This window comes from Hordeum vulgare, chromosome 6H (assembly GCF_904849725.1).
Source record: "Hordeum vulgare subsp. vulgare chromosome 6H, MorexV3_pseudomolecules_assembly, whole genome shotgun sequence".
In the NCBI taxonomy this organism is placed as follows: Eukaryota; Viridiplantae; Streptophyta; class Magnoliopsida; order Poales; family Poaceae; genus Hordeum; species Hordeum vulgare.
In genome coordinates this window covers 91,225,175-91,238,762 of record NC_058523.1, presented here as the reverse complement: position 1 = coordinate 91,238,762, position 13,588 = coordinate 91,225,175, and the positions used below count along the sequence as shown (strand labels likewise).

The 13,588-nt window shown below is 46.0% G+C and overlaps 1 protein-coding gene across 1 annotated transcript; it reads right to left on the bottom strand.

Annotated features, from left to right (window-relative positions):
• Positions 1-360: 360 nt before the first annotated feature.
• LOC123401050 lies at positions 361-4,729 on the bottom strand. Its single transcript, XM_045094765.1, has 6 exons — positions 4,347-4,729; positions 3,651-3,783; positions 3,360-3,463; positions 2,654-2,798; positions 2,432-2,572; positions 361-2,261 (listed from the first exon to the last, which is right to left on the bottom strand). Exons 1-6 carry the CDS (start codon positions 4,385-4,387, stop codon positions 675-677), a joined length of 2,151 nt encoding a protein of 716 aa, XP_044950700.1. The 5' UTR covers positions 4,388-4,729; the 3' UTR covers positions 361-674.
• Positions 4,730-13,588: the final 8,859 nt, after the last annotated feature.

Genomic DNA, 13,588 nt, shown 5'->3' with positions numbered 1-13,588 from the left:
CCTGCCATGCTTCCTTCTCTTCTGCCACGACAATCCACGGCGTTCGCCGGCATCGGGTTTCCAGTAGTTTAGTTCGGTACTGGCCCAGCTAATTTGAAGAGTCCATCTGAAGAGAACGGGTTTCCAGTAGTTTAGTTCGGTACTGACCCAGCTAATTTGAAGAGTCCATCTGAAGAGAACGTGCGTACCTACGTACGTACTATTATTGTCGGCGCCGTTTATTGCGCCGGCGGCCACATGCTTCGACTCAGTGTAGCCAGCCTGACTAATAATAAAAACGTTGCCATGTGCCAGAAATTCAAGGCTGAGAGCACCAAGAAAACAAGAATACATACACTGGCAGCTGAGCACATGAACAAATCAAACAACCGCACCAAACACAGCATATATATATATTTGTATGGTATTCCCTATCAAATCGCCCACTGGAATCCTCCAGCCCAATGATCTCTACCTAGACATCACACATGGAGCAACGCAATGCAATGCAAGTATACCACCAAAGAAAGAACGAACGAAACAAGGCCAGGCCGCCAAGGCCCGAGAAAGCATGCAACTACCTCAGGAGATGCTCTGGTTCATGTTAAATATGCGATCGCCGTCACGAGATGCTGCTGCGGTTGTACAACACGGGGCGTGCTGGAAGCCCGAAAACAGGCCTGGTGACAGGCAACTCATGCCCTCTTCATGGCGCTGATCCGCGCAGCCAGCTCGTCGAAATCCGGCATCCTCGGGTGCACGTTCCCCCTGGACGTGTCCTGCTGCAGCGAGGTGGACCGAGCAGGGGCAGGAGCCTTCGTCCTCGCCACCGGGGAGCCAGATTCTGCAGGCAGAGACACGGTTCGCTCTGGATGACTGGGCGCTCCATCTCTGTTGTTGCCGTCAGCAGGTTGGTCGGGTCGAGGCCGAGGGATCCTGGACTTCGTCCTCGTCCTGTGCTCCTCCTCCCTCTCCATCCCCTTCTTGCTGTAGTGCCTCAGAAGCTTGTCCATCATCCTCTCCTCGTCGTCGTGGCCTCCTCCTTCACGGGGATGAGCGCTCCTGCTCCGGTGCTTACGAGGTGCTCGGGGCAACAGATTGCCAAAATCAATCGCGGTGTCGGTCTCATCCTCCTCCGTCTGGTAGTCACTGCCGCTTGTCGACCCGTTACGCCTGCTCGAGTGCTTCCGTCGCTCATAGTCGTCTTGGGAGCCATTTCTGCTGCTTGGGCGCCTTGTTCGGCCACCAGGAGCTTGGTTTGTCGCCTTTTCATCATTGGTCGCCTCATCATGCAATGAACCATGTGTTGGTGGCCTTGAACTTTTCCTTCTGACAGAAACGGGCCGAGGTGCACCATCATCGTCAACCAGACCGTCCCTCCAGTGACCTGTTGCTTCAGAACCGTTGAGCTTGTAACCATTAGCAGATTCATCCGTTGGAGTTTCATGCACGGACTTTGTGTTAGAGCTTGGCTTAACATAGGGAGGTCGCATGTTGACTAGCTTCTCTGGCATTTGCTGCCTGTCTTGCACCGGCTGTCCAAACTCTCCCATATGCCGCCCTCGATTATACACACCGATATTGTCGTCTTCAGCAGACTTCTCACTCGCTGGTCTGTATGGCTTAGAATAAGGAGGAACCTTGTTTACTGTTTTGCCATTGCCATTGACATTCAAGGTGCCAGCTGATTCAGTTTCTTGCTTTTCCAGGCCCAGGGTTTTAAGCCCCAAGTCAGCATGTCCCCAGTTATGATCAGTGCCACCAGCCATGTTGGTTCGATGGTAGCCTTTTCCATTAGCCTTTTCGGCGCCGTCTTTCTTCTCAGTTCCCTTTAGGTCTGTGTATGGAGGAACTATTTTCTTCATTTCTCTTTGAGCAGGTTTTGCCACGGCAACCTCCTGCTTCTTTGAGCCATTGAGATCCAGCTCCTCTGCATTCATCAGTTCCCTCCAAGACTGACCACCCTTTTTCTCATCTTTGTTCATCTCCTTTTGATGACCATTCCTTCGCATCATGTCCACAGGAGGCACATCATTATCCAAATGCTTCTTCTCAATAGGTTTATCTGGATAGTTCTTCCTGCTTTTCTCACCAACTTGACCAATGTAATCAGGAACGACATGAATATCTTTTGGTTTCAGCTGGAATTCCTGCTTCCACTCACGCCCGTCAGGTATAGATTTAGATTTCCTTTCAAGCGCAGCATGCTTATCTACCCTGTGTCCGTTGCGCCCTGATGCTTCAACCTCTACGCCGTTGAATGAACCCTTCTTCAGAAGTTCCTGATAAAAAAAGATCACAAGTAAATGACCATTCGAGTAGTTAATACTCCCTCCATAAACTAATATAAGAGCATTTAGAACACTACTTCAGTAATCTAAATGTTCTTATATTAGTTTACGGAGGGAGTAAAAAGAAGGCAGGAAAAACCAGTAAGTTCGCTAAAACATACATTTTTATTTGGAGGTGCACCAGATATCTTCAGCTCGAATGTCCTGGTATTAAACGGGATTGCGAATTCATCAGCAACGTCTTCAATCACTTGCAACTTCTCCTCCTTAGTAAATGATTTGTTCTGAAGCTTCTGAACAAACTGTCCACATAAGGGTTTAATCAGCATAGGTGCAACAAAAGAGAGCAACTCAAAACACAAAAATCACAGCATTGTATGCACCTCAGAGCTAACAAAAGGTTCAATGGAAGCCCCATATTTCTCTGTGAAGACATGTCTGAGTTCACACAGTTCAGGTAAATCAGGATATCTAGCAGCAGCGAAAATCAGAGTTGACACAGCTTCCAAGGCTTCATGAGGGCATTCACTGTAAATAGAGCACCACATATTAGTGATCAACTATAGAAAGAAGTTGCGTAATCGTAACTGAATGCAACCAGAAGTATCGCTAACTTCTGAAAGAGTTGCGTATGCTTGACTGATATAGCAAAACACAAACTTTGGAAACACCATGCAAAACTGCAAATAGTTACAGAACATGGCTTTTTTTTTTAAAAAAACGGGAGCAAGCCCGGGCCTCTGCATCGAGTTACAGAACATAGCTAATGCTACTAAATTGGTTGATTAAGCTATAAACAGACAGAAAATTCTGTCATTTTAGGTTTCCAATCAAAACTGCGGTATGCCATGCATTATGCAGAAAATGGTTCAGAGAGTCAAGCTATTGCTGTCAACTAAGCAACAATTTTGAAACATCATATACGAGAGGAAATCGCAAGACCTCATACAATGCAGAGCACACATCTGCGTCGCAGCAAGCGAACGAAACATATGGCATCAATTCGTCCTGAACTTAATTACTATGGATTGCAGCATTGACCGACAAGTCCATTGTTAACAATCCCAACATGAAGATCAACAGCGATACCTCTGTTTCTGCAGGTTGTTGAGCTGCTTCCCTATGTAGTCGCAATACTGCTCGATCATGTCATAGCAGGATGCTTGGTTCATCTCCACAATCAGCCCTTCCATCTGCATTATACACCCCAGGAGGAAACACCCATCATATATACGGATCCCATGCTCAACATTTACAACCAACAAAAAAAGTGCAGCGGTTTGGTTTGCACCAAGTTAAAGAGTACGCTGCTGCTGGTGGTAACAATCATTGCTACTAGGCAGTGCAAGTCGGTGGGTTGAGTGTGTGTGCAGGCCGTACCCGTCCGAAGGCGTGCGATTCAAGGCCATTGGTGAGGAGGTCGGCGACGTCCTTCCTCAGGAACTTCACCATGGCCTGCTTCTTCTTGCGCACCAGATCCAGCCGGGTCCGGGTGCATTTGGTCGCGTGCTTGCTGCGTCAGGCAGCGGTAGCAAATCCAGCCATCAGATTAGGGGGAAAAAAAACAAGGAACGAAGCTGAACAAAAGGCGATCCGTCCAAATCCAAATCGAGGATGCAGCAACTTTTCGAACAAGCTACACGGTCCCTCGAAAGACAGATTCAGTGATTCACAGACCATAAGAGAGCAAGGAAAGCTGGACGAACACATGTGAGCAACGGCGACGCGAATCGTGAATCAGGCATGGTGATCTCCGGCCAAACAAGAGGGGGAAAAGGTGGGCGAGGCAGAGAAACAATCCTTGAATACGTAGGTAGGTAAAGGCCAAACAATTTTTAGCTCAGAAACTGAAAAATCCGGACAGGTGAAGAACCACGGCCGCAGCAATCCAAAAACCGAACGAATGCCGGAAAACCAGTCCCGCTTCTGACTCGAAAAGCTGAAGAAATCACCACGAAAAATCCTCGAACGCTGGATTTCGGGCTAGCTCGAGCCTCGAGCAGCAAAAGCGAGAGCTGAAGCTCTGGCGAGCCAGAGCCGGACCGAGAGGGAGAAGGGAGGGATCCAGGGGCGTACCATTTGTTGTAGAACTTGGAGTTGAGCAAGCTATCAAACATCTCCAATGGCCGCCGCCTCCTCCTCCTCCTTCCCCTGCGCCGCCTCTTGTTCTCTCTCTCTCTCTCTCTCTCTCTCTCTCTCTCTCTCTCTCTCTCCTCGCCTACGCTTCGACTGGTGGGCGGCGGAGGAGGATACGGAGGCGGGGTGGGGAGGGGAAGCGGGAGCCGCCAATGGTGGCGTCAAGGCATGAGAAAAGGGGAGGAGAAAAGGGGAGGTGATGGAGATGGTGGGGTGAGGGGGAGTGGAGGTGGTGGTGGTGGAGAAGAAAGGCCAACAAATCAATCAATGTTAATGTCAGCTGGTGCTGAACAGGAGCCAGGTGGCCAAGAAGAAGACCTTTCTGTTCTGTCGAAGAAAATTGGTTGGGTTTTCTTCTTGGAGGAAGAAGAAAATGGGGGAGGAGAACAGCTTCTAGAGAGAGGGGGAGAGTAACTGCTCTTGGAAATTTATGCACATCCATCCAATTTTTATTGTCCATTTGTGGCGCTGTTACCATGTGGGGGCTCCCGCGTTTTCAACCTCGGTCAAAGTAATTCTGTTTCTGGGCAATGCCAAAGTATTTCTGCGTCCATGATTCATGGCCAAAAACTAGGGTTCTCTCTCTGAAATTCAGACTATCCATAATGAAAATAACATAGGTATTAACATAAATGTTACTTAAACAAAAAACATAATATGACAATTAATTAATAAAAAGACAGAAAAAATTAATAACTTAGCATTTTACTCATAATAGAAGTATGTTGCCAAGATAAGATAAGTCTATACGTTAATATATGAAAATTTTAATGTTATTACTCCTATATTACTATTCACTGTAAAATTAATAACTTAAAAACATATGTATATTTACTACTCTATATTACTCTTGATATGAATAGTGTCAGGGGTCACTTTTCTGCCTTCCTTTCGGGCGGTTAGCTAGCTTTCCTCTGGGTTTGTCTGTGGTCTAAACGGTAATAAAATACTAGTACTAGATGGAAATGAAATGCGATCGATCATGGGCTCCATGACCTGCACTTTGCAGTACAGCACTCACCGGAAGTGGGCCCCTGCGGATTTATTTAAAATAAAGTGACGCCAAACGGGGCTGTTTGTGCGTCGCCACCGATACCAATATGTGTCCACTTTGAAGACTTCACATGTAATCCGTGATAGGTAGAGAATCTTAATCACACTCATCACTGTTGATTAATTAGGCTGTCAGTGACTCGGTGGTGCTAGTCTGCTTCTAGATCACACAATCTTATCTCCACTAGGTACACCGACCAGACAAAATGCTGACTAATCCTGCAAGACTGCCCCCCCAGTGAACCCGTTCGTGGAAGCATATCACTGATCTAGTCCCTGTTTTGTGCGTCGATGCTTCTGGGATGATAAGGATCAGGATAACCACCGAGAGAAAATGGAGTATGATATGTGCATTAATGATTTGATGTGGATATACACTTAAGTACGCACTAGGAGTACTATATGACTTATACGTGCACACATCTTGTGATGATGCAGAGACCCGTAAGGATTATCTTCCTCGGTTGCAAAGAGAAAAATGGATTATCTTCTTCCATCATATATCTTGCACAATATGCCGGAAGGAATTAATAATCTCTCCCCGTTTAGTGACCGACACGACGTTCCGGTCAGTTTCTAATAAGCATTTGAACAACGTCATGTCGTGTTCAGCTCACTCTCATAGACGACAAAGGCAAAAAAAAATATTGTGCCGCTTTGCTAGAATTACACACTCTTTAGTTACATTGCACGGGGAAATGCATTGGAGCCCTCGAATGACATGCATCACTATATAAAAGTATCATTAGAATATGTTTTCAAAAAATCTAAAAATTCAAAATATTAAATCTGGAAGCCCGTTCATTCTCTCATTGCACGGCCTTTTTGTCTGGACGAAGATGCCGTCAATGTGCCACCTTGATAAATATTTCTTCAAAGTAGTGTATGTGCGTGCGCGCGCATGCGTGCATGGATGGGTATTTTGTGTGTCTCGTTACGCATTATGATGGTTTATTTTTTTAATTAACCGAGCAACCTTTTTTTGCTTAATTATTAGATGAGGTAAATTTTTAACATATATTTCCAATAAAAATGGACGATGTCGTTTTACGATGGACAAATCTAAACACATCATATGGTACTCTCTACATTCCATAGTGTAATGCAGATTTTGTTTCCTGAAAGTCAAACATGTTTAAGTTTGAATAAAATCATATCAACATTCACGGTACAAAATCACTATTGTGTACTCCTTTATTTTCTAGATATAAAACCGTTTAGAGATTTTAATATAAATCACATATGAATATATATATATGTATTTTAGACGTCGATAACTTATCATATCTATGAACTTGTTGGTGTAGTGTCGTGTTCTCACCTAACTCACTCTGATAGAAGATAGAGACTCGAAACCGCAGCCACGCTTTGATAAAATTATGCACTTTTCATATTGCTAATTTATGTTAGTTTTATTGGATGGTGATTGATATAAATTGTAGTCAACTCTAAGACTTACTTCCTCATCGTAATATAAGAACGTTTATGACATCATACTCTATGAAACGAGCAATAGATCATCGGTCGGTAGACGTGTGACGTTTTTTTAGATAAGGAGGATCATCCCCCGGCCTTTGCATCAATCGATGCATGCAGCCATAATAGACACGTAACATGGAATCAGAAAAAGAATGAGAAGAGAGGAAAAAAAGCTCCTTATCTTATTTTTATATAAAAATAAGGAGATTCGAACCCAGGCCGGCGACAACATCCTTTATGTCGTTCACAACTCCACTTATGAAAGCTCCTCGGGGTGACACGGAATCAACGGACAAGTTGAAGGCTTGATGCTTCCACCAGACTTAACCCAACCCAACTCGGGACAGGTTTCTTGTTTTGACCCTAACAAATTCCAAAATTAATCTTACTTTAAAAAAATCGAATCAGGCCTTTTTTTGGGACGTCAACATCCCTCACGTTTGGTTTGCATGGGAAACGTCAAGGTCCCTAACGTCTAGTACGGGCCTGCATCACCGGCTGACTCGTTGAGTCTCTCACGTGGCAAAGAGTCACACGTCAGGAACCCGGGCGTCTGGTCCTGGACCAGATGCCAAGGACCCTCGCGTCTGTTACCAAACGTCAGGGACCTTGGCGTCTGGTCCCAGCAGATCACACAAATATATTTTTTATAATATGTGACACGTCATCCATATGCCAAGATCGTTGGCGTTTGGTACCAAAGTCACGTCAGAGACTCAACGGGTCAACCGGTCATGCCAGCCCGTACCAGATATCACGGACCTTGATGTCTCCCATGTAAACCAGACTTCAGGGATGTTGTTGAAATTAGAGATGGGCCTTAGGCCCATAAGACAAATTTCAGGAAAATCTCTAAGGGCCCATGTAGGTGGTGGCATGACAAGGTGGTGGGAAGTTTAGTCCCACCCCGCTAGTGGAGGAGAAGTTGGACCCCTTTATAAGGGTCTTTCTTCCACATGCTATTGGAGAGTGAGAAGAGAAGGTGCCCTCGCGCACTCCTCCTCCGCCTCGTCACGACGCGCCGCGGGTTGCGGGAATGAGCCGAGCCGAGCTCATACCTACGCGCTTATTTTTGCCGGTCAGGAACGGAGAATACGTAACGGACAAGGCACAATCCGAGACGTCGGATCGTGGCTGTTACCGACTCGGACGTGGGTTTGGCCCACGTCTCTCCACCCAGGCGCCTTTATAAGCAGGCTATCGCCTACCCTAGCCGTCACGAGAATCAGATCACATCTGCCTCACGCGTTCGTTCCTTGACTGTTGTTGCCGCCGGCGACTCCGTCCCGTTTACCGCGTACACGGTCGACGGGAGAGCAGGCCTCCAAAACCTCGCCTCTCTGGTTCCTGTACGGGAGAGGGGCGATTAGGTTTTTGGGGAGCGATCACGTGACTGCTCGCCTCCGTCCGTCTGCTTCGTCTACGTCCGCGTCGCCCTCGTCATCGCCATGTCTTCACCAAGCAAAGCTGACCGTCTCCGTGAGAAGGCCCAAGCCGAGAAGAAGGCGGCAGAGGATACTGCCGCCGCCGCTGCTGCTACGGCCAACTGGCCGATCGGAGGGTATGATGTGTTTGTCTCTCTCCTGTTTCTGTCTGCACTAGTAGTATTGCCTATATGCGTAGATGTTTCTGCTATATGCGTAGTACTTGCTAGTATACTCCGTGATCAGTATGTCATGAACCTAGTCAATGCCATGTTAGTAATTATTTCATGGATTAATCTGCTCGGAAAATTGCCTATTTCCTTAACAATCCAAAAACCTAATGTGTAGGAATTTTTCGAGTAATGGTTTTGCTGCTGCACTGAAACCGGATAAGTTTACGGGTACCTTTTTCAAGCGTTGGCAAACGAGAACCACCTTATGGCTCACAGCTATGAACGTGTTCTGGGTAGGCGGTGTCACTCCTACGGAAACTATCACTCCTGAACAGGAGAAGATGTTTAAGGAGGCCACCGTCCTATTCCTTGGAGCAGTCGTTAGCGTGATCGGAGATAAGCTGGTTGATGCATATTTACATATGCATGTTGCCAAGGACTTGTGGGAGGCGCTCGAATCTAAATTCGGGGCCACCGATGCTGGGAGTGAGATGTATGTTATGGAGCAGTTCCACTATTACAAGATGGTTGACAACTGTTCTATATTGGAACAAGCTCACGAGATAATATGCATAGCTAAGGAACTTGAGGTTCTTAAGTGCAATTTGCCGGGCAAGTTTGTCGCGGGCTGTATAATTGCTAAGCTACCTAATTCCTGGAGGAACTTTGCTACTACTCTGAAACATCAGAGGCGTGAGTTCTCAGTAGAGGACATCATCGGCCATCTGAGTGCTGAGCAGAACTCGAGAGCAAAGGACTCCAGTGGGAAAGCGGTGGAAAGCTCTTCTGCTGCCAATATGGTACATCAGAGGAACTTCAATTCTCACAAGCCCAAGGGAAAGAATTCTGTCCAACAGAATACCGACTTCAAGAAGAAGGGAAAGAATCCCTTCAAGAAGAATAAGATGGGAGATGGCTGCTATACTTGTGGTTCAGAGGAACATTGGGCGAACAAATGCCCAAACAAGTACAAGAAGCCGGCACAGGACTCCAAGTCTGCCAATATGATTGTGGGCAACAATAAAAGTGGTGCATCTGGGTACGGTAATTTACTTACTATATTTACAGTTTGTCAGTCCACCGATTGGTGGGTGGACACGGGTGCAAATATTCATGTGTGTGTTGATCTATCATTGTTCTCTTCTTATCAGGCCACCGGTCGCGAGTCCGTATTGATGGGGAATGGCGCGAGTGCTTCTGTTCTTGGTGTTGGCATGGTCGATCTGAAGTTTACTTTGGGAAGGATCGTGCAGCTGAAGAACGTGCAGCATGTCCCCGCCATCAAGAAGAATCTCGTTAGTGGCTCCCTTCTGTGTAGAGAAGAGTTTAAGTTGGTATTCGAGTCTAATAAAGTAGTAGTTACGAAATATGGACTTTTCGTTGGAAAAGGTTATGAATGCGGAGGTCTGTTCCGCCTTTCTCTTGCAGATTTTTGTAATAAAGTCGTGAACAATATTCATTCGAGTGTTAATGAATCTGAAGTTTGGCATTCACGTCTTTGTCACATAAGTTTCGGTGTTATGTCGCGGCTAGCAAAACTGAATTTAATCCCAACTTTCACTTTAGCCAAAGGTTCTAAGTGCCATTCGTGTGTGCAAGCAAAGCAACCTCGCAAGCCTCACAAGGCTGCAGAGGAGAGACACTTGGCACCATTAGAACTCATACATTCTGATCTTTGTGAGATGAATGGTGTGTTGACTAAAGGTGGAAAGAAATACTTCATGACATTGATAGATGATTCCACTAGATTTTGCTATGTGTATTTGTTAAATACTAAAGATGAGGCTCTACACTACTTTAAAATCTATAAGGCAGAAGTTGAGAATCAACTTGAAAAGAAATTTAAACGAGTCCGTTCTGATCGTGGTGGAGAGTACTTCTCAAACGAATTTGATTCATTTTGTGCGGAACACAGCATTATTCATGAGAGGACGCCTCCCTATTCACCCCAGTCAAACGGGGTTGCCGAGCGGAAAAAACGTACTCTAACTGATTTGGTTAACGTCATGTTAGATACATCAGGTTTATCCAAGGCATGGTGGGGGGAGGCTATATTGACCGCGTGTCATGTCCTGAATAAAGTTCCTACAAAAGATAATGAGGTCACTCCCTACGAGGAGTGGTCGAAGAGAAGGATGACGCTCTCGTACTTACGTACTTGGGGCTGCTTGGCGAAAGTCAATGTACCGATCCCCAAGAAGCGTAAGCTTGGACCAAAGACTGTGGACTGCGTTAATTTGGGATACGCTAAGAATAGCGTAGGCTATAGATTTCTAGTAGTGAAATCTGAGGTACCTGACGTGAAGGTCGGTACAATAATGGAGTCGAGGGATGCTACATTCTTTGAGGATATATTTCCCATGAGAGATATGCAAAGCACTTCTAGACAGGAATCTGAGATAACTCCTGAGCCTGCCATTCCTATGGAATACTATGAACAAACACATGATGAAAATCCAGAGGAGGATGACGAGGAAGCCCGTGGTAGGGGAAAGAGACAAAGGACTGCAAAGACCTTTGGTGATGATTTCTTCGTATACCTCGTGGATGATAATCCCACTTCTATTTCAGAAGCGTATGCTTCTCCAGATGCTGATTACTGGAAAGTTGCGGTCCGCAGCGAGATGGATTCCATCATGGCTAACGGGACATGGGAAATCACTGATCGTCCCTATGGTTGCAAACCATTGGGATGCAAGTGGGTGTTTAAAAAGAAGCTTAGGCCTGATGGTACGATTGAAAAGTACTAGGCTAGGCTTGTGGCCAAGGGCTATGCCCAGAAAGAAGAAGAAGATTTCTTCGATACTTATTCACCTGTGGCTAGACTGACCACCATTCGAGTACTACTCTCATTGGCGGCCTCTCATGGTCTTCTCGTTCATCAAATGGACGTTAAGACGGCTTTCCTGAATGGAGAGCTAAATGAGGAAATCTATATGCAACAGCCAGATGGCTTTGTGATAGAAGGTCAGGAAGGAAAGGTGTGTAAGTTGCTGAAATCTTTATATGGTCTGAGACAAGCACCTAAGCAATGGCATGAGAAGTTTAATACAACTCTGACATCTGTTTGCTTCGTTGTTAATGAAGCTGACAAATGTGTATACTATCGCCATGGTGGGGGCGAAGGAGTTATATTGTGCTTGTATGTTGATGACATACTGATATTTGGAACCAACCTCAAAGTAATTGAGGAGGTTAAGTCTTTTCTGTCTTAAAACTTTGAGATGGAGGACCTTGGGGTGGCTGATGTTATCTTGAACATCAAGCTGTTGAGAGATGATGAGGGTGGGATTACACTTCTGCAATCCCACTATGTTGATAAGATTTTGAGTCGGTTTGGATATTCAGACTGCAAAATTTGTCAAACACCATATGATCCTAGTGTGCTTATTCGAAAGTTTAAAGGCACAGCTATAGATCAATTGAGATTCTCTCAAATTATCGGTTCACTTATGTACCTAGCTAGCGCAACGAGGCCTGACATCGCGTTTGCTGTGAGCAAACTTAGCCGGTTTGTTGCAAACCCGGGCGATGTTCATTGGCGTGCTGTTGAAAGAATTATGCGCTACTTGAAAGGTACTGTCAACCACGGGCTTCACTATACGGGATTCCCATCGGTACTTGAAGGTTATAGTGATGCGAATTGGATCTCCGATGCTGATGAGCTGAAGGCCACTACTGGGTATATGTTTACTCTCGGGGGTGGTGCTGTTTCCTGGAAGTCTTGCAAGCAAACGATCTTAACAAGATCGACAATGGAAGCAGAATTAACAGCATTAGACACATCTGGTGTCGAAGCAGAATTTCTTCGAGATCTTTTGATGGACTTACCTGTGGTTGAGAAGACGGTTCCGGCTATCCTTATGAACTGCGATAATCAAACAGTTATTGTTAAAGTGAAGAGTTCAAAGGACAATATGAAGTCCAACAAACATATAAGAATGAGATTGAAGTCTGTCAGACGTTTGAGAAACTCCGGAGTGATAGCGTTGGATTACATCCAAACGGCTAAGAATCTGGCAGATCCCTTTACTAAAGGGCTATCACGTGTTGTGATAGACAGTGCATCGAGGGAGATGGGTATGAGACCCACATGAGTTGCTATGGCAGTAACCCAACCTATATGATCGGAGATCCCGTTAAGTAGGACGTGGGAAAACAAGCCAGTGGTGAACTGAGGAGAGTAACTTTACTAACCCACTCCGTTGGAGATGCAATACTCTCGGATACTGTATGGTAGGATGACTACTGTCTTAATGTGTTCTAAAGCTTATATGTAAGCAAGATGCTGTCCTAGAGAGCGATCTTTGGAGGAACACACCTATATGAACTTGACTGCTGGTCACAGTCTATGAGGTTTGGGTGATCTCTAGTAAACTCATGAATAGGCCAGGAGTGTGACTAATATGCTCCACCCGAGGGGTCACCTTCGGCAGCCTAGTACTAGTAAGACTTGTGGTGAAGCTCCTTTACGCCAAACTGACAATTCAAGGCATAGTCCATTGTTCAGTTGTAAAGGGGTGTAGCTACTTGCTCTAGGTGAAGCTCAACCTTAACAGGTCTTCACTCAAATGCTGGTATATCAAAACAGTGTTTGGAACGAGGGAACACGATGTGCCCTCGAGATCTGGTGGGGGATTGTTGAAATTAGAGATGGGCCTTAGGCCCATAAGACAAATTTTAGAAAAATCTCCAAGGACCCATGTAGGTGGTGGCATGACAAGGTGGTGGGAAGTTTAGTCCCACCCCGCTAGTGGAGGAGAAGTTGGACCCCTTTATAAGGGTCTTTCTTCCACATGCTATTGGAGAGTGAGAAGAGAAGGTGCCCTCGCGCACTCCTCCTCCGTCGCCCGCCTCGCCACGCCACGCCTCGCCTCGCCTCGCCACGCCACGACGCGCCGCGCCGCGGGAATGAGCCGAGCCGAGCTCATACCTACGCACTTATTTTTGCCGGTCACGAACGGAGAATACGTAACGAACAAGGCACGATCCGAGACGTCGGATCGTGGCTGTTACCGACTCGGACGTGGGTTTGGCCCACGTCTCTCCACCC

Coding starts and splice junctions, on each gene's coding strand:
- LOC123401050 (XM_045094765.1), bottom strand. CDS start 4,387: ATGTTTGATAGCTTGCTCAACTCCAAGTTCTACAACAAATG. Junction 3,464..3,650: donor AATCGCACGCCTTCGGACGG/GTACGGCCTGCA, acceptor TGTATAATGCAG/ATGGAAGGGCTGATTGTGGA. Junction 2,573..2,653: donor AACCTTTTGTTAGCTCTGAG/GTGCATACAATG, acceptor TTATGTGGACAG/TTTGTTCAGAAGCTTCAGAA.